Below are 25,319 nucleotides of genomic sequence, written 5' to 3'. Positions count from 1 at the left end.
TTTTTGCACAAAATTACTTTTTTTACCGCGGAAACCCTTAGATTGCAAAATGTTAGAGGGATCGCTTGAAACTTGTAGTTTGCGGTAACCAAGTTTCCTCAAGTGAGTTCAGCTCTTTATTAAACTGAGGAAAATTTTCTCCTGACTTTTCTTCCTGGTTGCAATTTTCTGTTGAATTTGTAAACAAAAATTTTTAATTTAAATTTTGATTGGTCAAAATTGAAGTTGTTACGACCCCTACCTTTTTTAGGCAAAAGAATCAATTTGATACAGATTTCATACAGATTATATGCAGATTATCTATGGATTATCTACAGGTTTTATTGTAAAAAGATTATATACTGACTATATGCAGATTATCTACAGATTACATACAGGTTTTACATAATAGAAAAATTGATTAATTGGCACAAAAACTCTATCGTTTTGGTGGAAAAAAATGGATTCTCTCGGAATTGATTATCGTTCGAAAAATGGTTGTAGATAAATCGATTTTAAACATACCTCAATCTGTAGATTTTTCTGTATATAATCGATTTTTATCGACTTTTTTCATTGCGGGTGCGTTTATCCCAAATTAGTGTTGCTTACATTTTTCAAACCACCAGAAGTTCGGGGAGAAATGTAACGTTTTGACTGCTCGTAGCGGGAGAAAATCCGTTAAAATTTTGACATTTCTCCCCTTAATATTATGATCTAAATTTTTTATTCCATAAAATTTTCAATTATTTGCTATATAATTAACAAGACGGCTCGTATCAGGGCCAAGTTTTGAATCTTTTGACTGTCTTTTGAAGTCTATGAAGCAGTGTTCGCTTTAAGAAAAAATTGACGAATTTTTCAAAAATTACAAAAACTTAGAGTTTTTTAAAATCATCTCTCACACGCCATATGAAGTACAAAGTGATAGATTTTACTCCTATTAACGTTGAAGTTATGGCAAAAAGCCTGTTTCAACCAATTCGGTATTTTGATAGAGGGATTAAATCTCGTCTTGATTTCGCTCCTATTAACAAATCATTGATGGCAAATAAGCTTCCTTCAACCAATTTGGAACGATTTCTAAGACGGATTAAATCTCGGCTTATTCGTTAATAGCGCAAAATATATCGTTCGTTAATTGTTCCAACTTGGCCATATTGGCAATTTTTAAACCCTCATAGCTTTTAAAAAAACTGATCACAGGTAAAAAAAATTTCTGCCAAAAATTGTTTGTTAAAAGCCGAAGTTTGGTTAAAAAAAACCAGCCCGAGCACAGATGTTCTAGTAACGCTTTAAAAGGACAAAAACTTTTGACTCTGATTATTTTGACACGCTTCTGAGTTGGAAGGAATATAAAGTTGCTAAAGTGTGAACCTTTATCTTTTACCATTCCTAAAAAGGCAACTTTCAAAAATTGCTTGCTTTTTACCAGCTTTTTCATCGTGCATTTTTTTTTGCAAATTTTGGTATCAAAATTATACGGTCAATTCATCTGGTTCAAAATGAAGAAGGTGAACAGGGTCAATTAGTGCAGTAATAACTACAATTGACCCTGTTTACCTGTTTAATTTTGAACCAAATGATTTGACCCGTTTTAATGGTGTAATTTGTTTCAATTAAAAATATGAACCATAAAAAAGCTATTAAAACTCCAAGCAAGTTTTTCCTCTTGAAGTGTTAAAACTCCAAGCAATTTTTTTTATCGTTTTTGGGCAAAATAAAACCAAATGTGAGAAAAATAATGAGTTTAAAAATTCTGTTTCAGCTCACTTTATCCGGTTGTTTTAATTCAACACTATAGTAGCTTGTTCAGCTAAAAATGCAATGAAAATTCATCGAATCGCAAAAACATGCGTGCACAAAAATCAATCTGACTCAAAGAAATTTAACGTCAGAAATAGGCGACTTGTTTAGGCCTTTTGCAAATGAGTCAATTTCAAAAACACGCGGTAGCTTGCGCGTGTCTAACATATTGATATATTGCTTAATTAAAATATTACATTATTTCTTTTATCATAAATGTTCTTCGCTCTTATCAATTTTTTGGTGCAAAATTGGTCATTGTTCAACGCTAGAGAAACAAAAATTATAAAGTTTTTTCCAAAACAATGGAGTTTTTGGAAATTGTGAATGTGGCTCGAAAAAAGACTGAAATAGCTTTTGTATGAATGATCACCCGTTTGCATCAAATCTTTAGTAACTGATTTACTCTGAATATCTGGCACTGCGCGAAAAAAAACAGTACAATTTAACCCTTCGTCAATCGGAAAAGGGTATTAAAATTATATAAACTCTATGCAAAAAAGCAAAAACAGTACACCCTGAATAAAAAATTCTATTTCTAAATGTTGTTCTCAGTGCAGTTTTTCTTGAAAACGGGATCTGTTTTTGAGAACAAATTTTAAAATTTAGTCAAGAAAAATGAAAATATTCTGGTTACACCTCTGTTTCAATAGAACTGTTGTTGTAGTGCCCGAAATTGTGTCATATAAAAACAGTTGGAGAGTCAAGCCACTTCTTTACGATGCAATCGAATGATCGGAGCACAAATGATGGCATCAGATGAAACGGAGAAAAAAAGGTTGGAGTTGAAGTTTAAGTGAAGATAAAATAATTAGATTCGAAGTGCACACTAAAATTTAAATATTATGCTCAATATACTCACAATTTCTACCTAAGAGATGCCTATGGATGAAAAAAAATTTAGAAATTAAAAGTACACTACACGACGCGGTGAATAAACGACTAAATTTTACCATCAGTGGGCTTCGAACTTGTATGCAGAGGCCAAAGACGTGTGGTACACGTAAATTTACAGAAGTCTTGCCTCGATCGACAAAAAATTTTGAGTACCAATAAATTAGTTTCAATAATGACAAAAATTAGTTCCGACAAAAAATTTTGAGTACCAATAAATTAGTTAAACAAGTCCAAAAAGTACGTCAGAGTAGCAGCTAGTCAATTTTCAAGGTAGCCATTGATGGTACGCAGATCAAATCGTTCGGATAAGCTACTTAAGTTCCTAAAAACATACATATTAACCTATTTGATACATACTCGAACTAACGTAGATCATGGAACAAATTTTATGTCCAAGGAGGTGAGAAGATTCAACAATGAGGAACGAAACAAAATCATCCAATCGCCTGTGAACGAGCACCGAACAATCGGAAATTTTAAGAATTCAATGTTGACTTACGCTCGAGAAGGAAAATCGGAACCGTGGTTTCAAGCGTTAACAGTGAATAAAAGTTATTTTTTGTAACAATCATAATAAAATGGAGATGAACAGGATTTCAATCACTTCATAATCGATTTTTGTCTCTCTTTTTGAAGCCCAAGCAAAATTTGAAAAAAATATTACATTTTATTCGATCATAATATTTTATTGATCCATCTAATTTTGGATACAATTATTATTGATTATGTTTTTTCACAATTGATTGTTTTTTATCTCAACTTCTAATTCAAAAGTTGTGCTTAAAAAATCCCCTATAATCGGATACTGCGGTCATTAATGGGCATAAAAACTCATCTAAACTAACTCTGATAGTGATTAAATTAGTTCAAGCCCTTTTTAGTTCTGTTCAAAAACTGTCAATTTTCTGGTGATAACTGGTATTGAATCTTTGGAGTTGTCTGTCTATTTTTTGAACTCTATTTCATTGTCTATACTTCAGATTATACAGTTGTTCTTTCAATACTCTGAAAATTACAGTTGGACTTACTTTTTCTTAACATGGCGCAGCCGACAGGCCAAAGTGGGGGGAAGAACTCACTTGGAATAACGTCCTTTTAACTGCTCCAAAAACTCCATCTAAAATTTGCTGCTGAGCCACCCATGCTGCTGAAACTGTGGTTTAACCTAATTCAAAAAGGAATGGTAGCCAAACACGTGATTAATTCGAGAAACTTCTGGTACGAGAATAAGCTTACTACTGCAAAATTACTGTCCTGCCGGCGAATGTAGGCGGAAAGAACCGATTAGAGGCGGAGCAGACGCTGATATCAAAGCTCAACTTATTCCTGGAAGAAAAGTGACAGGATGATTTCCACAGGTGCAAACCACACCTGGATCTGTTAACGACTCGTTACTCACGATAACTAGATGCAATGGAAACTCTGGAAACTGAGTTTAAGAAAGAGCGGAATGAGAACTATGAAAAATTTTCGCTGCTAGCAAGAAAGCAACATATCGGGTAGTTGGACTTTTTCCCCTTCGGTTCTAAATGGCTTAGCGGTGCGGTGTAATTTCTAAACACCGGAGACCAGGATTTTAAGGGATGTCTTCATCGTTAATATCATCAATCTGCAGATCAACCAAAAGGAGGAGGTGTATCCGATATCATTATCGGAAGGATAAATGCGCTAAGAACTACCTAACAACAGCTCGGGAGCTTCGTCAACCGGAGCTACCGGAGGAGCACTCCAGGTTAAAACAGAACCGAAAGGAGCGACAGGAGGAAGCTATCGAACAAGTAAGGAACGAGCATGAGAGCTAAATAGAGGACGACCCGAGTTTCGAGGAGGAAGGCGCATATGGGTAGCAGGAAAAGATGCAAGTGCAATTTGGCGAGATTTAGACACGGGCAAAATGTCCAGCCCTAGGAGCAACGTGCCTTTTTTGTCGAAAATGGAATAATATGAGCAACCGTGCTGGGTGATATGCGGATACCGATGGTGACCGGTCGTTGGAGTGATAAAAGGAAGAGGATGAGTCAGGGGAGATGCAGGGTATTCAGTCCCATTATAGGAGGTCGATCGGATGGTTTGAAAAGCCGAAGGAGAAACAGAACTCATAGAATTCCGTCAGCTCAGGAGATTATGTAGTAATGCCGATACAATCCAAGCAAAAAACGTAGCAACAAATAGCTGAAACGAAAGTGAAAATCAAAAGCAACGGGAAGCAAACAAGCGCGCAGATTAATAGTGGCTCGCAAGTTTTGATCTTCACAATTGGCGAACTAAAAAGGGCGTTGCGCAACATAGGCATAAAATTAGGACGAAATAATAAAGATAGGACGAAAATTATCAGCCATCTTTGGGAGAAAATTAAGGTCGAACTTCGGATTGCAACTGGTCTAAAAAGCAACACGCGCGGGCGAACTAAGAGTTTTTGGATGCGGACAGAACTTTTATGAAAAACTAATGCCAAACAATAAACAAAAAAAAGAATAGGGTTCCGAAGCTACAAAAAAAATTATGAGGACTCTGCTGAACAACTGAAAAAACTCATGGGTGGCTTGGATAAGTACTTCGCATCACCAATAAAAATAACAGAAAAGAAAACTGGGGAAAAAAACTATCAGTGAAATCGAGGGAACTAAGCAAACAAATTTATGAAAACAAACATCAATTGCCAGATATCGAAGATTTAATGGATATTGTAGGACAAAAAAAAAAGCAAAAGAAAAACAGGAAACTTCTATTTTCTACATTGGACGTAACGTACGCGTATGGCTAACTACCACTCAGCCCGGAAACGAGCGTACAAAGCAGTTTTTCACTGTTCAGAGAAAAATTAACCGTTACGTATGGATTATAAACGGGTTTCTACGGCGCAACGACAATTTTTGCAGAATTTTAATGGATTATGTACGCAATACTCTCGGAGGTTTCACAGGCACACGATTTCTGCAGAATTTTAAGGCGAGTTTTCACAGGCGACGATTTCTGCAGAATTTTAAAGGATGATTTACGCAATACTCTCGGAGTTTTCACAGGCACACGATTTCGTCGATAACATTTAACAAGTTACCAAAACAGCGATGTAAAACACATCGTCACGGTAAAAAACATACTGAAAAAGCTAGAAAAAAACTTAATTAAAGTAATTAAAACTAAACAAGGGTAATTTTGCTAAACACGAAAGCGAATGGTTAGACCACATGATAATCCCGACCGCAGTAACACGATCAATCCGAAAGTCGCAGCCCCTCTTACACTTTCACAGCTTAATTTTTTTTGGGTTCTATTCACAGTCTGCGCAAATATCGGCCAGCGCTAACCGATTCGTCTGCAACTTTACGACCTCTGTTAACAAAGAAAAGTGACGAATACATGGACACTGGCGTATCAAACGAAGCTCTAAAATCGCTACCATAGTCGAACTAAAGTATTTTGACGTATATCTTGATATCCGGATAGTATGCGACACAAGTCATAATGCACTCGGAGTGGTACTCAAACATTTAGGCTCTGATGACTGGAGGCCCATCTCCTTCGCTTCAAGATAACTGAATGACGCCGAAAAAAAATAATGAACGAGCGAGTGAGAAATACTAGCGGTGGTATGGGGGAAGGAATTCTTTTGGACTTATCAGAAACGAGTATGCAATTTTCCAAACAATACGGAAATTATTACCAAGACATCCAAGCAAAAGAAAGCCGCGACGACGATATAGAAAAAATTGATACATATAAAACCAGCGAAAACACAGAACTTACTAGCACGAGGTGCAACTTGATTACTTCCATTCCGTCGGCGTTTCCGGACGAGACATATCTGCCGATTAAAATAGAAAATTGCTTATATAAGAATTAACACACAATTGTAAAATTGTAAATGAACCGGCGGCTTTACCTGATTTTATTTAATCTACATTTTATAGAATCCCAATTTTCGGCCAACACTCAATTACAAGCAAAAATTGAGACGTTGGAAAGTGAAGACACAGAAGTGTGCACGAAAGTTTATGCAATGAGTGAATATTATTGTAAGCGACTTTAATGGATCAGTTTTATCCCAGTTTCTAATTCATATATTGTGCTAAAAAATCCATTATAATCGGAAACTGCAGCCATTATTGGGCATCCAAAGTCATTTAAACTAACTTTCGCGGATGAGGAATTTCCTACTTTTCAATGAATCATATACTTTTTGGACCCCAAGAAAAATTCTAATCTTCTTGTTATTTTGTTAAGAAATCAATATTTTTGTTTTATTTTTGCCATATAGTGGTGTCACAATCAATTAACAACAAAGCTTTGATGGTCATGTTGCAGAGGTAATTGAACCACTCCAACTATCGAAAATATAGAAAACCTAAAACGGAAGATCAACCTAACCATCAACGAGAGGCGAAAACTGTCATGTTCATCAACCTCGCAGATTGTCTATACTTTGAATAAATTAGTCACACGGCTTACGCGTCAATTCAATTCAATGAAACATAAAAAAAAGCTTTGACGTAAAATTTTGACAACATGTCGGCTCCTCGGCCATTTGTTTGATTTTTCGGTTCGTTGGGAGAGTAGGGATTTCTTGTTTCGTTAACGGCTGCTGGAGTCTCTATGGGAGTCTGTTGTCTTTCCACCGCTCAGTACCTTGGGCCACTGGTTGCCATGGAGCGCTTATGGTCAAAGTTCGACCAACACTTTTTCTCTCTCCTTTTATTCAATTCTGGCCTGTTAATTTTGAACTTTTTTTTGCAAAAAAGATAGAGTAGGTTATTCTCTTTGGTTCGGTTGGGAAACTTTCAGGGGCTGATTTGGGGGGAGAGGGAGCGGGGAGAGGGGAATGTACACATTTTTCCTCAAGGATTCGACCCCCTGCCGACTCAAAGGGTCCCCCTTGTACTATTTTGAGATATCCCTTTTTAGCTGACTGACCCTAAAGATTTTCTAAAGGCGCCTTCGGCGCCAATAAATACATATTTTAGGGAAGAACGCGCGCCAATTTAACTCAATTTTTGGTCGAAATTTTTCAAAAATGCTTCAAAAACGCTATTTTTGGCCTGTTTTTGGCCAAAACAGGGTCTTTCTTAGTGCTTTGGTAGAGCTCCAAAATCATTTTGGTCGACTGAAAACAAACAAAGTCGACCCCCCTCGAGAAAGTCCTAGATCCGCCCCTGGGTACTTCCACGATCTGTACAAAAAGGATTGGATTTAGTGCCAAAAGATATTTCCTGAATTATAAGAAAAGTGTTTAAAGACCCGTAACATCTTTGCTACCGTTCAATTTGAACTATTTCTGAGCATAATTTAGCTAACTGATTGAGCTTTATGTAGATCCGAGAGTGCGTGAATTTTTTGTTACTTCTGATCTCCTTGCATTAAAATTTTGATGGTGCTATATTCGAATTGTTGAAATTGTCCTGAGCAAAAGTCACGGCTGACAAAAAAGCCCATCTATCTATCGATCGATAGTCAGCAGGTCAATAAGTCTGCTCGTTTCCTAATTAAAACAATTTCAATCAGAAAGAGTTAATTTTATCAATAAACTTTTCTTGCTGGCACAAGCATTCTCCTTTTTTATCAAATATAGAAACAAATAAAATATAGATTCAAATACAATATTTTGCTCATCGAATAACAACATCTGAAATTTCTTTTTTCCCATAACTTTTTTTATTTTATCAAAATTTGAGCTGAAAATGAGGAAAAAAAACTTTTTTTTCTAACCTCGTTGAACACAAGCACAACAAAACGGTTAACTAACAGGGAGGGCCGGTTACTAGCCACTAAATTTCGAATTTTTCTGCTGAAAGGATTTTAGAAAAAAAATTTAAACTTGACGAAAAAGCTTACATCGCAATTACATTGTTTTTTTGGTTCATTTCTCTAAACTGTTTGTTATTTTTTCAATGATCGGGCACCTATAAGGTCGAAAACTACAGTCGTAAAATAGCCGTCAAGCTTCTCATCAAGTTTAACTGGAGACCGCTCGACTAGCACAAAAGTTTGAAAACCTGAAAAAGTATCGACTAGCAGAAATTTCATTGCTATAATTATCAGACATACAAAACCCAACCTTTCAAATTTAAATTTGCCTTTTTGAGAACTGAAATCTTTTAGTTTAAAAAAATGGATAAAATAGGCAACCAACAACAAACGAGACAAAACTTTTCGCTGGATAGGCACACAGTTTTGTGTCTGCATTTTCCTGGATTCCAGAGACAAGTTGGTAAACATTTCTGAAAAAGTAATTGGATTCCATTCACAAATTTTTGTTGGTATCCGTGTACAGTAAGCTTTTATTGAATTTGTATTTGTCATTAGTTTTGTTGCAAATTTAGCAACGAGCGAATATAGGTAGTTGTTCCAGATTTCTCAATTGTGAGCGCATTCACAAATCTAATTGGTTTCCGCAAAATTAGGCGGATTCTGGTCACAATTTGACAACTTGAGGATTCCGCTTGCAAACTGGGGAATCCGATAACAATTTGCAGGTTTTGGTTACAGGTTCGGGTTTCCAATTATAGTTGCGGATTCCACGACAGCTTGAGTTTACTAAGCAAATTCATTATTTTGTGTTCATGGGTTCCACAAACTGTTTCGGATTCCGCAAAAGATGTTGCGGTTGCCACAAACTCTGTTGCCTTTTTTAGAGAGTTTTCGAGAAAAAATGTTCTAGATACTTCTCCGTGGAACCCAAAACAGCAAAGATCAAAAAAAGTAGCAATTTTGCAGATTTTGCGACCAATCTGATTTTTGTCTGTTGTAGAAGTCGCTAACAGTTCACAAATTGCGGTTTGGCCACGCAATGAAGCAAATAAATATTCCTAAATTTAAGAAAAATTGTGATCAGTAGCATCCCGACCAGTATTGGTTTGAACCGAGTTCTGAGTGCTCCACAGGTTGTGTAATGCGTAGAAAATTTGATGGATCTCTCTAACTATTCCCCCTTTGGGGAATAGGGATGGGGAGTGGAGGGGTTTGTAAATAGTAAAAAAGTTTACATATGCTTAACTCCTTGAAATTTTTTCTTAAAGGGGTGGCGTTTCATTAGTAGGGGAAACAGAAAATGAGATCCAACTTGACTTATGAGTTTTGATTTTTAAGCTAGACGACACGATTTTCAGGTTAAAAACTCTTATCCTAGTCAAGTTTTTTGATTTTTGTACTAGTCGATACTCTAACCTGATAACCGGGAAAGTCAGAACACGTCAACGAGAAAACGAGACATCTTTTTTTTTCAATTTTTCTGAGTTGGCCATTAGTCGTAATATTAGGTGAACGTACACAAATTGAAACAATGTTTCAGTTGGGCAATGTGATGTAGGTAAACAGAGTGTTCAACAATTTTGATGCTTTTTGTTGTAAATTTTGTGTTCTGGGCTTTGTAGCACTGCTGTAAATTTTACTACATCTCTTTAATAGATTTTTGATTGAATGTTTTTTTTTTGTGTTTTGAAGATTAAATTCACACGTGAATAAGCAGCAAAAACTATTGATTTTCTGCAGTAAAAATCACGTAGGACAAAGTATTTTGAACTTCTGGCGAGCCATTTATGGATCATAATAAAGTCAATTTTTCTTAAGTAGAACCAAGTGATTCAGCAATAAAAACTTTGACATATACATTGAATTCATGAGTTTTTCGCATCGGGCCTAATTCACAAAATACAATTTTTTGTGCTATTGATATCAAATTCCACTGGGTTGGGTTGCTACACCACAGATGTTGCCTTAGAACAATTGGCAAGATCTCTCGCGGAGATAAACTTTTATAAAGCTTGCAACAGGTATGAGACGTTTACTAACGAAAAAATGAAAACTTTGAGGGGTGCAAAGGGATGTTTCTACCAGTTTTTCATACTAGGCTAACAATTCAGGCGAAATAAGAGCAGTACATATCACTTCCAATGAAATAGGTGTTGATGTTTTCTTTTAGATAGACAGTCTTTGCATAAATTGCAATCTGAAAGTGTGCATTGGATTTTAGTGTAAAAGTGTAAAATTATGCCGCAGAAAAAGAAGCCTCAGCTAACAATTAAAATAAAATTACATAAAATGAAAAACAAATAAGATGTCGAGATTAATCGGGTAAAGAAAACTTGTGGTAGTTTTCAACACTTCGAAAATGTAAATAAAAAGATTTTGAAAGCTGTAAAACCAAATTTTCGATAGACATTTTCCAGCTGTGCACGATTTTTATTATGCTATTTCTGTGCATACATTGAAAAACAACCTTGTGACTGGTATCAACCAAACGCTTTTATTTTAGAAACAATAAGAAGATTTTGTGAATTTTACCACAAATGCTCAAACAGTTTAACCTCTATAAAACTTGAATCACTTTGAAGCAACAAATGAACCTGTTGTACACTTAGGGAAAATAAAGAAAACTCAGTTTAGTAGAAATTGCCATGGTTGGTTAAATTTTTTTTAAAAATGTACTCCAGTTTTACTGCTTTTAATGACGATTCTACTATTTATTATGCACTGCGTAGTTCTTTAACTGAAATCGTTCAAAAAAATGTAAGCACAGGGGTGATAATCTTGATGAAAAATGAAAACGACTTGATGAAACTTATGTTGATGAAGGAAACGTTGTAGTATTACTGTTGAGTGACAAAAAGGTTTTTCTACCCTTCATAGACATCAAAGAAAAACGCCTTCTCAATTTTTTGATATGATCAAAAAAGTACATTTTAAAATTAAATGCTTCAAGGGAGGTTCAAAAATCAGAATCATCCTAACCACTAGTTTGATTGGAAAAAAAATGAGTTTAAAAACGAATTGAATGAATTTATGATGAAGATAGTGCAAAAAAAGCAGTCAAATTACCGCAGTTTTTTGTTTGATTGAAAAATAATTATCGAATGCACCCTCCAAATGTCTCAAAAACTGATGATTTCAACCAAAAGGCGCAGATTTTTTTGGCAAAAGTCATGACAAAAAGTTGCTGCGACACCTAGCAATGCATGTTTGCTACATATGATGGCTTCACACACACCGGCTGATTACCAATTTTTTCTCAATACAACTGTTCAAGAAAGGTCTTTTTTAGCGATTAAGAATCATGCGTAGTCTATTTGTTTGTCAGTTGCCCACACTGCCGCAGGCTTCAAGAAAACGGTTGCAACCAAACTGCCAAAAATATCACCAAAATTGATTTATTATAAAACCCTTCCCATAGTAATGCTTGTGAATTTGCGTCAAATGTAGTCTATTCAATACTAGCAAAGAAGCTTTTCTGCAAATTGATTTTCTTGATTTATCAAAAAATCAGCTTCCACGCCATGTTGCGTTGTTTTCTATTCCTCGGAAAACATTAACAGTCAAGTTGTAAATGAAAAGTGTGCCTCGACTTTTTGATTAACTTTCTGGTTTTTTTTTTAAATTTTCGAGAAACTTTTTAATAATGATGGAAACATCAAAGAAAGGTGTCATAAGGTTTAAATACAATGAGAAAATTAGCATATTCATCGGTCTCTCTAGAGAGATTTTGAAGTTTTGAGAAAAAAGTCTAGTACATGATGAAAACTGTGTTTTTCTCCAACAATTGTGCATCTAGCTCTGCAAAAGCAGCTGATTTAGCTTCAGAATCAAAAGAGAAGCCAAGCAGTTAATTCAATCAGAATTATACATGCATTAATTCAAAATAAGCGTCGATTCAGAAAATTTAGCTCTTCAAGGAATGGAAAAAAGAGAGAAAAACTCTGAAAAAAATCATTCAAAATAAGACAAGGTTTCCATTAGGAAAACCAGGATGTAGAATCTGAAATAATAAAAAATGCCGTGAACAAAAAGTGTATAGTTTGCAATGAAATACTCGCTCAGACACATTTTTTGCTTGAAACAAGACTTGTGTTTAGAAGTGGGGCAAATAATCAGGAAAATTTGATTTTTTCCACCGTTAAATGATTTCAAAAACGACAAACCCTAATCATTTCAAAAAGACCGGTGTTAAGTAAAAAAATCAATTTTTAATCCACTCGGAATCACTGCTTTTTTTGTTTAAAGTTAAAAATTTTTTGCGGGAATTTTGGTTATATAGCAAGGAATTAGACTGTCAAAAAGTTTTACCAAATTATTTTCTCAAAAAATGGCTTGAATTTTCTGAACAAGTTTCTGAAATGAGTAACGTTCAAAAACGAAGTTGCGTGAAACATTTCAAAGCAGTGGTTTCAATAAATTTGGTTAATTTTAGTGATGTTTCAGAAAAAGCGGTCGCAGCTGCGGCATCCTTGATTTGGCCAGTGGGTGAGTCGAAATTCAGATTAAGCTTGATGATGGCAAAACGGGGCTACAATTGAAAACTAAAAATACTCGATTGAAGCTGTTAAGAGCTTTGAGTGTTGTGTGAATGAAAGGATTTGTTTTATTGTACAAACATCTAAAAACACTTGAAGTGAAACACCGTGTTGACTCGGAAATAGTCCAGGAATTGGTAAAAACTATTCGAATGGATTCAATATCTGTAACGAATTTCGTTTCGGTGAAATACAAGCTAAAGAAGTTCCTAAATTTCTCTATTGAATAGCTGGAGAGAATACTATTGCCAATTTAGTTACACATGGTGCGTTTCCTTCGCAGCTAAAAACTGACAACGTTTGGCAGACAGGGTTGAAAAGTTTGGAACTGCCAGTCAAAAACTGGCATGTTTAACGAAAATCGGTTAGTGGTTTTGAATTGCCGGAGCTGTCGGAAACTAGAGATTTCTTGTCAAAAACTAGAGCTGTGGCTTTCAGTTTTTATCATTGTAACCGAATCAAAAGAACAGCCAATTTGAAAAGAGTAGTAGCTTTTCTGTTAATATTGAAAGAAACGCTCTCACTATAATTAATGCGACGCGAACCGGATAGTGAGATGATCTAAAGAACGTGATTTTTTTTTTAAATCAAGAAAGGGAGTTTCGTAACGAAATTGAAGACCAAAAATTCCTGAGCCTCGGTGCTGTTGAGAATAACGTCAAAAAATTGTGATTGGGCCGCGTAATAATGAGCCTGTTCTTCTTCTACGCAAACCTTAGCTAACTGATTTGATAGTTTGAGCCTTTCACATGTTTGTAAGCATCATATGCGTGTTTGTAAGCATTGTAAGCAGTTTGAGCTCCATGACGACAGGCGTGCGCTGGTCATTACCTCAGTTAAAAACAGCCTGGCAATGTCTATCGGCAAACAACTGTGGTCAGTTATAGAGCTTTGCACTGTTGTATTCAAGGCTGCTAAACTGCTTAACGAAAGACCAATCGGACACATTCCCACTCATCTTGATGATGGTTTCTCCCTATGTATGAACAATTTTTTTGTGAAGGAGAAGTTCTAATAGCTTCTTCCCTTTCATTAGTTCACCTAACCGCGAGTCATCTAATCATAGTTTGTTTGAAAACGTTTGGAATGGTTTTTGGAAAAAGTTTCAGAAGATTTATCCACCTAGATTAGCGCTCTACAAACGTTGGAAAAGAACAGATTGTTTAAAAAATTCATTGTTGTTTTGGTGAAAGATTCTAACTGAATCAGTGGTTTATGGAAATACGGTATTTTTAAAAATGTTTTTCCAGGAAGAAATGCTTTGATAATAGATGTCGAAGTGGATATAGTCATGAAAGCTGGTTCAAGAACTGTCATACATCATCCGGTTAAAAAGCTGGTTTACGTGCTCTCAGTTGAATAATTGTGAAATTCAAACTGGAGGAGGATTGTGCTGGGCTGGGGGCGGAAGTAGACAAGCGAAAAAAATTGAAACAGTGTATTAATTATTAAGGTAACGTAGATCAACCAAGTATTCAACAAACTTCATGCAATTTTTAGGGAATTTTGTGTTTTGGACTTTATAAAACTGGTGTTAAATTGTACTACATCTCTTTCAATGATATTTGATCTAGAAAAATCTGTTATTAAATTAAAAATCACACTTGAATAAGCAGCAAAGGTTATTGATTTTCTTCGGAAGAAATCACATTATCTAATCGTAATTTGAGCTTTTGTTGAGCACTTTATCAACAATAATCTTGTTAAATTTGCTCAACAGAACCAAATAACTCTGAAGAAAGATTGACAGAAACATTTGATCCAATAAGTGTATTCCCATCGGGCATAATTTTCAAATTTCAAATCTACGTGCTACTGATATCAATTTTTACTGGATTGGGTTGCTACATCGCTGCAATAACTATAGAACAAAGGGCAAGGTCTGCCGCGAAGAAAATGTTATGTAAAGCTGGCAACAGATATCAAACGTTTTTAAAAAGTACAAAGGTAGATTTTAAGAAGCACAAGGAGATGTTAAAAGGGGTTTTTGATACAAGGCTTATATTTCAGGCAAAACTGGAGCAGTACGTTTTACTTGAATGAAACAACTGTTGAAGATTTTTTTGGATAGAAGTTCTCGAAAATACGTTTTCTAAATTGTAATCTAGAAAAGAATTGTGAAAAAATAAATTTATGCAGCAGAAAAGGAAGCATCAGCCAAAGAATTAATGTTCAATTATGTTAACTGAGAAACAATTAAGAAAGCGAGATTTTTGAATAAGAAGCAATGTTTATCGATTTTCTGCATCGGGCAAAAAAATCACTTTTCTTGAGGTGCCTGAAATCTGGCGAATAAAACCAACCAACACTATAGAATTTTGTCATCCCTTCTGTGCCATGGGGTTGAATGTGGTCGGAACAATAACCATTCCAAACTGGATAAGTTATTCTTTTCTAGAAAAAGAAAATTCTAAAGAGCGCAAAATCGTTCTTAGAACTCATATCGTTGCTTTCTTTAGTTCAATTACCCGACTGCAAAACACTTAAGCTAACAAAAAATCTCTTTATTGTTTTGAAAGCTTTTTAAAGCAAAGTGTGGCCAAAAATGATCGGCATTGTGTTCAATTTAATTTTGCCCAGTTAAATTGTGAGTTCAGTTTTTTATAAATTTCTCAAAAATTTCATTGCAAGAATTGAAGGTTCTAGTAGAGCTCAGAAAATCAAACTGCAGAACTATAAAAACCGCGGACAAAAAACTTCTCACTTTTTTTTTCAAAAATATAATTTAATTTTAAAATCAATTTTTCCACAAAAGTTCTGAACGAGCCCATCTTTTCAAAAAGGGGCTAAATGAGCCCAATTGTAAGCAAAGGAGCTAAAAAAAGCCCATCTTTTAACAAGTTCGGTCCATTTTTTAGCCCCCGTTTATCCAGTATGGGGTTAAGTGAGCCGAATCTTCACTTGTTGGTCCCCAATTTGCCATGGAAGAGGACAAATGAGGCCACTTAAGATAAATTAGGCTCCCAGTTGGGCGCCATAAGGATCAATTTTTCCTCAATAACTAGGAGAAGAACCGTATTAGGAATTGGGCTCATTCAACCCCTTTTGATGGAAAATTGTATGATAAAGTTTCGACCCATGCGCTTGTGCATAGCTTATGTGTATCAAAAAACTGCAACAAAGGTGGAATTTTTCTGAATTCCAATGCACTTGAACCCATGCTCCGACCCATGCTCTTTGTAATGTGAACTTCTATGATTGACAATTAAGCTTGAGATCAATTAAGCAAAAATAAATTGATATACATGGTATATACTTTTCTATCAAATTTAGGTTCTTGAAACACTACACATTACATCAGTCGTCGTCAAATTGAGTGAACAATATCCAGATTTCTAATAACATCTGATTAACAACCTTCCTTAACTACGATTTTTCTTGGATTCTTTTGTGACGGACGCAGGGTACACCAAGTCCCCATCACTCGGACAGTTTTCAATGACGTCTCCTTTGTCACAGTCAATAGGTTGCAGGTTCAAGTCCAGGCAGATCTCTACTTGGTTTATCAGATGTAGCTTCGTGTCCTCGTCGTAAATGCACTGAAGGATGGCTTCGCTGCCAAGTTTGCCTGAGATTATTTTTTGCAAGTTGACTGCATTTTGAACTTTGGTGTTATTGGCGAATATGCCTTCGTCTTTCAGCCAATCGCCGAGCTGCGAACAAAATTTACAATTTAGAAATGAGCTTCAGTGTGGTATAATTAGTATAATTGGGCTCCTAAAAATATGGTGCCCTGAATTTTAAAAAAATCTTTCTTAAAACAACAGAACTAGTTTAACATTCAAGGTAAAAATTATTTTGTTGACAATATAGATTTTCTATGTAACCATAACAAATTGGTGGGCTAATTTGCGTACTCTTTCGAATGCACTGGGTAGTCCTCAAAATATCTCGAAAACAATTCAGAATCCTTAGCATCAGCTATTACACACATGAATTGTGAGAGAAAAATGGGAAGCTTGCAAAAACTTGAACAGAAATGAGAAAATTTCGGTACTCAGAGATTTTCATGCAGTAAACCAGAAAACACTTGCTTATTTTCATTAGTAAGTAGAATTTTTTAAACCAAACTCTAAGAAATTGTGCTAAAAACATACTCTGTTACAAAGTTTCGCGTAAATTTTTTATGATGATTCGTTTTCGCAAGGTTTTCATAAACCTAATTTTAATTGAACTAAAAAAATTCTTGGATCTTTTTTTATTTCTTATAGTTTTTGGAAACAATGCTGGTAATCTAATTAAAATATACTTTTCATCTGTTTTGAAATTGTCATTTCAATAATATTAACCTCACATTGAAACAAGAACAGTGAAAAAACTAAACTATTATAACTTAAATTCTTCCTAGACGGAAAAAATAAAATGTATTAAGATTTTCAATTCAAACAGTACATTAAAAGAATTGATTACATTATTGAGTTAACAATCTTAGTGTTATCCATAAAAATTCGAACAGTAGTTGCATAGCTTTTTTTCATTTTTCTTTGCAGGCTGAGTAGTTACACGCAGAGAATTGTTAAAATTCATACATCTTTGTGTAGCGCAATAAAATGGTATTTTGATTTTGGGATCAGGGCTTGGGAGGGGGGCGGGGGGTAGGCAGGGGTAGTGATAAGCATGGGTGTCTGAAAAAAGCATTAGATTTTCAATACAGGAAACAAAAAGTAGGACTAAAATTGCGTTTAACGTAAAAAATCACTTAATTTGTGGGGGCTTGAAAATTACACTTTTTCTGATGCTTTTAGGCTATTTGTACGACGAATTTGATTCTTTTTTCAAACTTTGAAACGAAAAAATTAACTATTGAACAGCCGATACTCAATTTATTGGCAGTAACTTTTTTGAGAAGAGATGGAGTAATTTTTGAGCTTAGATCCGGGTGGCCTTCTCATAGAGTAATTTCGGATAAGGTACACCGTCGGTTCGGGCAATTTCTTAGATAATGTAGATCTTATCATCTTAACTTCTTAGATCTTATTTTCGGCCGGATGGTTTCGGGCAACATCTTAGTCTTATATTCCATAGTCTCAATAGATCTAGTATATAGTCGTATTCTTTCGAGACTAGAGGGGACAAAGAGGCAACTGATTTCAAAGTTGAGTTTTATTTTCTCTGGCTGAAACTATGAATAGTTTCAGCTTAACAAATTTATTAAAAGATCAACATTGGTTAGTTCTCAATATTTACAGTGATAAACATCAAGAAATATAAAAAAAATTTAGTTTGAACTGGTTATACGCATCCGGAAATCAGGAGGTTTTAAAAATCAAGGTTTTTTTGTGAGGGATGGGTTTTGATTGATTGTGTCAGGGAAAAACTTGATTTTCAGATCTATGGAGAATGAGAGATTATTGTGAATCACAAAGATCGTACTGAAGTTCCAGATATTGTGCCAGCGAAGGGACGATTTCGTTATTTAGGGCGAATGTACGTGCATTCTCAACTATTCATTCAAATTGATCGAGTAGTGAGATAAGGGTCACTTTCTCTGAATAAAGCGCAAAGTGAAGAAAATCCTTATTATTGAATTTCGGTACCGAGTTGGCCATTTTTCTTTTTCCAATTAAAATCATCAATTTACTGTTTTTTACAATTAGAATTCACTGCGATCGACTAGCGATCGGCTAGCTTAAAAAAATTATAAAATTGATCGAATTTTCATTTGGTTTTCTTGAATTTCAGAAATTAGTGTTGGAGTCTGAAAAAAGTCGACAATTTAAAGTCAGATAAAACGGTCTGTAAATATTCAGAAGTAGTTGTTTAATTACAAATTCATTTTTACCTAGAATCGGTGACAGCAAAAATGCATTCCGAAAATTAGTTAACATAAATAGTGATTGTATTATAAGTTTCGCTAACATGCTAATAACGTTTCTAGTGCGAAAGAGTGGCCAAAGAAGCTCAAGTGGAATTTTGTATTCGGTTGTGTTTAGTTTTTTTGTTTTTTTTTGCAAGCAATGTCAGGCACCACAAATAATTATTGGACTGGGTTGAATGATGCATTATACTGAACCTTTTACAGTCGTATTTCAAAAACCTTATTAAATTTTCGAAAATCTTCTCCTCCCTTTCGAGAAAAACCGGTTCAGACCTTTTTGATTTTTCGTCCTATTTCGAACAAAAAACAGCGAGCGAGCAGTCTTATCTTAATTGCTTAAAAGCTTACAGAAAAATAAGTTGTAACATAAAACCTAAATGAACTTGAGTTACTTTAGTTTGCTGGTAATTTTTTAACGTATTTTCGAAATAGAATTTTTCAAATAATGAAAAAACTGCAAAACTTGAAAAAAAAGTTTTTTTTTCCTTTTCAACTAATGCTCTAGATGAAACCGTTATTCAATTTGGCTATTTTTTCTATGGCTCTCGAATATATTTACTCCGCAAATTTTTTGATGTTTTGTTTAATCACACTACGCCGAAAAAAAAACGACAATAACTTGAAAAAAAATGGTTTTTTCTTAAGAGTAGGGTCAGAACATTCTCTACCACGACCATGTTGTCTGTTTTTTAGCTGAACGAATTGGGCGAGAGTGTAGTACCCAGGCGGATTATCCGGCTCAGTCATTCATACAACATTGCCTGCCAATAGAGTGAAGTAAGCCTATGAGTGTGTAATTTGATACGCTTACTCAGCATGAAAGCATGTTCTCGAAGCCAACGAGAGCAAATAGCGTTAGCGTACAACTGCACTCTTACATTCTTTTTCTTGCGGTCGACAATTTCCCCAGTTTTAATCGATGTAAAAATTATGGATGTTGCCCAAGCAGGCGATGGTATGAGGTTAACGATTGTTACGAACGCAAATTGGTACTAACGTGAGTACTGGCCTAGCATCTTAGCAGAGTGTTGTTCCTGAAACCTCTATAGTAAATCGCCTACTGCCTAGTATATTGTAGATCACGCTCTTTACGCTTCAAACGAGGGGCTCCCAGTCAAATGCTGTTCCAATGGAGCCATTTTTTAACATTTTTCCAGTTCTTGACTCAGGCAAGTAGTTCTTTTTCCGCATCAACAAAGTTGGTACCGTTATTAGTGACCAGAGATGGCACGAACTCAAGCTGTAGAGCCCTGATAGTGACGCAAGTGAAAATAAAGTCCCATAATTTCTCAGCGCTTCTGAAACCGGAACGTAAAGCGGGTCAATTTAATCAACGCCCATATGATTAAAGAGTTGCTGCTTATATCCGAGAAGTTTGACAGGAAAATTGTATTTAAATGGCCGACTGGCACTAGCTTTGCGCTTACGAGATTTTACCTACTGATTTTCGATAGACTGAAGTAATTGGTGCGGTCCATTTTTTGCATATTCCATGTTTAAAATGGAAGCGTATATAATCTTAACCTTAATGAAATGTTTATGGTGGAGGCTTCGGGCCAGCAAACGAATTGAGGTATGACGGTCATCGAGTTAAGTTAGTTGCTTAGTGTCAAACTTAGGATCACCTAAGCGAACAACCTGGTCAATGGATTGAATGATGCCAGTGGGACAGAGGAATCAAGAGATTGTGGCGACCTTACTTTCGTTTTTGTAAAGATTGGCCAGTGATGAGTGTTTCAACTTCAACGGGGTTCGATTCCAGCTGAGCAAATTGAATTAATTTAGTAACTGCAATATCTAGTTTAGCAAGGTCAGTGATCTTTAAGTCCGTACCGCGGGAAAAATGTTCTGAATGCAGTATCCTCAACATAAACCGTACCTTGTAAAAAAAACTGAACCCTTTCCAGTTGAACCAGTGTTCGGGAGGTTTGATGCAAGCGTCACCCGTGACGATTGAAGGAAGATAAAATCTCCAAGCAACTTTTAATTTAAGTTAACTGATCACACATTGATTGGGTATGAACGTATATAATCAGCCGTCTTAAGACTGCTCAGTTCAATTACCAAGCTGCCATTTTTGAGGTTTTAAGTAGAAATCACCCGTGTACCAAAACTACCGCTCAGAAAATGGTGCCACTCATCAGTAGTTGTCGATTCGAGGACTTCCTTGACACGGCTGCCGACGAACAGGGGTAACTTGACATTGGAGTTAAGCCACCGCTAAACCGCTGTACTATTCGTCCACTTGTAGACATAGTTAATCTTAACGTTACATGCTTTCAGTTTATCATCTTTCAGTTGTGTTGCAAGCAGAGCAGCTTGAAGTTCTAGCTTAGCTACGTGAGCTTTACCAAAGATGAAGGGTATTTGAGTCTTGTGCACATACAAGACCAACGGCACAGAAAAAGTCCTGCGAGCTAACATCGAACAAGTGAAACTCAATTCGATCCACAGGATCTAAAGTTGCAGCAGCCAATAGTAAATTGCCCTGAGAACGAGAAGCCGGAGTACCAGTCGATAAATTTATCTCATGTCTTTCAGCAATTCTTCATCCCAATTTCGGCCACTTATTTTTCAAAAACTGTATAGATCTACAAACTAAACTGGTTCAAACACAGAAGAAACAAAACACAAAACTGTTCGTTAAGTTATTGCCTTATCGAAAAACAAAAAAAACGGAGCGAAATTTGAAGATGGGCGAAGAATCCTACTTGGAGGAACGTACACTTAATATTCCCGGAGACAGCGTGTGTTTTGATGGAATCTTAAAACACAATTTTTTAACTTTGATATAAGTCCGAACCTACGAAAAAGGATTTAATTAAGGATTCGCCGTGGAACTTATCAGCTTCATAGAGGATTCGGCGCGTTTCATCTTGCTTGTTCGGGCTTACGACGGTATGGTGCGGAAGAAACTCAACATTAGATCGCTTACGTGGATCATCCGTCTTGACAATCACGATATAGTCATTCACTTTTCCGTCTTCAGTTGTGTATGCGTGTTTATCGAGCATTTCAGGGTCTTTGTTTAACAGTCGTTTCAATGCTTAAAATTGGACGAGTGAATAGTATTATTTTTTTGGTATAGTGACATTAATATCAATCCAAAGCATGCACACAATGTATTTTGCGTCATCGTGAACGGTTCAAGAATTAAAGATGGATGAAAAACCTTTATCCGCGGCGAAACGGACATCGACTTGTTTGAAAGTCCCATTTTATTTCAACTCGTACCAGAGTTTTACCTGGTCAGTTAAAAAGAAACTTCAACAACACTCTGAAAACACAAAGAAGTAGAATCAACGAACGGCGGTAATGGAACAATTACGACCCAACTTATTAGTAGACGAACGGAGATAATATCTTCTCCCAAGTAGTTGTTTAGTGAGTTCCAAATAAATTCCAAAAAACGACAGTTCTTTTTGATCTTGTGCAATTGAAAATTTTTAAAATTTTCTAAAACTTTTATAAAATTATGCAGACACAGTTTGTTTTAAACGTTATTGTAAAATTATGGGATAGCTTGAAAGTAGTATTTCTTTTAGTTCAATTAATTAATTTAAAACATTTTTTGTCATCTTTTTTGTCAATCCTTTCTGGTGACTTTTTAGGTCGAACAACTAGCTTTTCTTAGCTCTTCTTGATATTTAAAAGTCTCAACTTTGGCAAAAAAAATGGTCCTTATTTTCAGCATTCAATTTTTTTCCGTTTATGGAAGGTAAGTGGCTGCCTAAATTCTTTTTTTATCTCTCCGTCATCGCGCTAACGAAAAAAAAAAGATACAGGAAAACAAGTCCAAAAAATTATTTTGTTAGTTTTTGCTAGCTTTGTGCTCGGAACAGTATGTGACACTTGCATTTTTCTTCTTCGTTTTAATAATAACTATTTTGACATTTTACGAATGCTTGAATCATTTGTTTTTTTTTCTCACAGGGTATGTCCAGTGTAGTTGAAGGGTGCTGTTGAAATAGTCGAACTCGGAGGAGACTTGTTTGGCCTCATAGGCACATGTGCCATGCTTGTCCCACTCGTGCTCCCAGAAAGAGTCCACAGTTTCGTCCATGTACAGATTGGTCCAGTAAGTCGCCAGAAGACCCTGGAAACACACAAACACGACAATTGAAAGTAACCAACACATCTGTTTTTTTTCTGAGTCGACAAACAGGTTGACGTATGTTTAAAATTAAGGGAGACCTTAATAAACTTGGATTGGACGTCCAAGTTGACTTTGTTCATATCCAGGTGCCGATCTAGATTTTTTGCGAAGGTGGTGGTGTGGGGGGATGGGTTCCGGTTCACTATCAAAAATTGGTCAAAATTTGTTTTCCGAGTTCTCCTGAAAGGCTCAAGAAACCCAGCTAAAGCTGCTGCTAAAAAACTGATTGGGAATTTTACAGGGATTTTCCTGGAAAACTTTGACAAAATATATTTTTTTGCCGTTGCTTTCGTTTAAAATTAGTGCAAAGTGGCGTAAAAGGGGCCCTTCGAACAATTAGAGGCTACTCGGTCAAAAACGTGCGCCGTAATTTCGCACGAAAAAGGTTGTTTCTCTAAGGTTTTTATGTTGATTTTCGGGTGACAAGTTAATTTAGACTTGTATATACTAAATTTTTTATTTAAATGTTAGTTTTAAGAAAAACTATGACCATAAAATCGTGATGCTCACCCATATAGAGCTAATCTCCTCATCGTTGAATTTGTAGCCATCATCACAGTAGGAAGGCCATGATCCGTCAAAGTTGCTGGGCCATAGTCCATGAATTAGCCAGCCAGTGACGTTGTCCGGGATCTCACACTTGTCACTGGATGAGGCTGTGTCACAATTGGACACTGGCCACAATTGTGTGAACACATAGTAGTCAAAGTCATCGCTACCTGCATACAAAAAAATTTCCCACAGTTTTTTTTTTATTTTTTTTTCATGTTAGGTGGTTTAATAAATCGGGCAACATATCTTGTAAACTTTTTCAGCAAATTTTTTTCAAAAAATCTTGCACGTAAAGAAAATAGTTGTCGTAGTTGAGCACACTAGGTGCCAGAAGCGTTTATCGACGGGGTAACTCGAACTTTTAAGATTCAACAAAGCCTATTATGACTATTTTTTCGCGGCTCAGCAGTTTCACACGGGTATAATGTTGCTCGTTCAAAAATATTACATTTTATGGATCATAAAAATCTAAACTAAAGTAAAAAATATCTTTGACGCTCTCCAGGTCGTATTTTTTTCAACTCGACCTTGTCTCGAAATCTTTCTTTCTTGAATAGATTTCATTGAATTTATTTTACCTTTGTGGCCGCCATGATGATGTTTGTGGTTTTTATTGTGACTCGACACCGAAAGGGATTTGGACGCTTTCAATGCTTGTTCGCTCAAAGATACCCCGAACTCGGTTTTGGTTATGAGGGACGGAGCAACATGCTTCGAAATCACTACTTGAAAAAGATAAGTTGAAGACAAAATCAGAAAAGCGAAGCTCAAATTTTGCATTAAAAAACTCATTTCTGACTAAAATCGACCTGTATTTTTTGAGAAGAGTGTTCAAAAATTGATAAATTATAAAGTGATCAATTTTTCACCAACAAGAAAGTTGAAAAGTTGGATAAAAGCTGAACAAAATGAACTATTTTTCGGAATTTATATTAACTAAACTAAGGTGTCAGGGCGGTGTTTATCATCTATCAGTTAATGTTTGCCATCTATTTTGAGATATGGCGAATGTTTTGGGGTTAAAATGACCATATTACATCTTCCGACCTCAATTAAAGGTCAAAGACCTAATTGTTCTAGAACTATTTACCAGAACAAGTAATAGGCGATTGAATGGTTTGTTTTATTCATAAACATCAAACGCCAACGTAATGCACTCTATCACTTTGAGTGACAAATACTGATTTGTCCAAAGATTTTAGTCCAATTACCGAAGATAACACATCTTAAATGCTTCCGGTCATTGATTTTCCAGATCTCCTTGCTAGTCATAATCTGTCGGCTGATATAACATGGAGCCATAAATCAGCTTTCAATTGTTTCAGTTGTCTTATGTGTCATTATGGCTGGATGCGTGATTTTACGATGAAAGCTATCAAAAAAAATGTGTTCACAATATTTAGTTCGTTCGCCATGCAAATTTTCATTTATTTATGACAAAGTTAATTAATTTTTCAAAACTGGAGTTCAAATGTGGGGGGGGGGGGGGGGGGGGGGTGTAAAAGTCCGGACGCTGATCACTGAATGAACACTGATCGGAGGCGTTAGTTTTAGGTGCTACGTTACGTAACTGAAAAAACATAAATTAGGGAACCTAGTTAGACCAAATATGTTCAGGTTTCCAAATTGAATTGGATTTCTGCTGTTCTGCTATTATGGCTTTCTGCTATTTGGGAGGTTTAAGAAATTATTGTACGCAACCTCAACTCCCCCCCAACCCACTTCAACCTCCAATTTTTACAGTGTAACGAGGCATTTCACAAGTTAAGGTTTAAAGACCAAACAATCTTTTTGGTCAAAAGCTAATTGGTGCACATGCCAATTTTGTAAC

At 35.7% G+C, this 25,319-nt stretch overlaps 2 protein-coding genes across 3 annotated transcripts in view; both read right to left on the bottom strand.

The window, feature by feature from the left end:
• Positions 1-25,319, bottom strand: part of LOC134851311 (uncharacterized) — a 247,743-nt gene that overhangs the window by 96,903 nt on the left and 125,521 nt on the right. The gene's annotated exons all lie outside the window — the stretch shown is intronic.
• Positions 16,153-24,568, bottom strand: LOC134851246 (ribonuclease Oy-like). The gene is made up of 4 exons (XM_063867245.1): positions 24,067-24,568; positions 23,447-23,655; positions 22,712-22,876; positions 16,153-16,615 (listed from the first exon to the last, which is right to left on the bottom strand). The coding sequence occupies exons 1-4, from the start codon at positions 24,278-24,280 to the stop codon at positions 16,325-16,327; spliced, it is 879 nt and encodes a 292-aa protein (XP_063723315.1). The 5' UTR covers positions 24,281-24,568; the 3' UTR covers positions 16,153-16,324.

The sequence above is a fragment of the Symsagittifera roscoffensis genome, chromosome 7, assembly GCF_963678635.1.
Source record: "Symsagittifera roscoffensis chromosome 7, txSymRosc1.1, whole genome shotgun sequence".
Classification (NCBI taxonomy): Eukaryota; Metazoa; Xenacoelomorpha; order Acoela; family Convolutidae; genus Symsagittifera; species Symsagittifera roscoffensis.
This window is presented reverse-complemented; position numbering and strand designations above follow the sequence as displayed.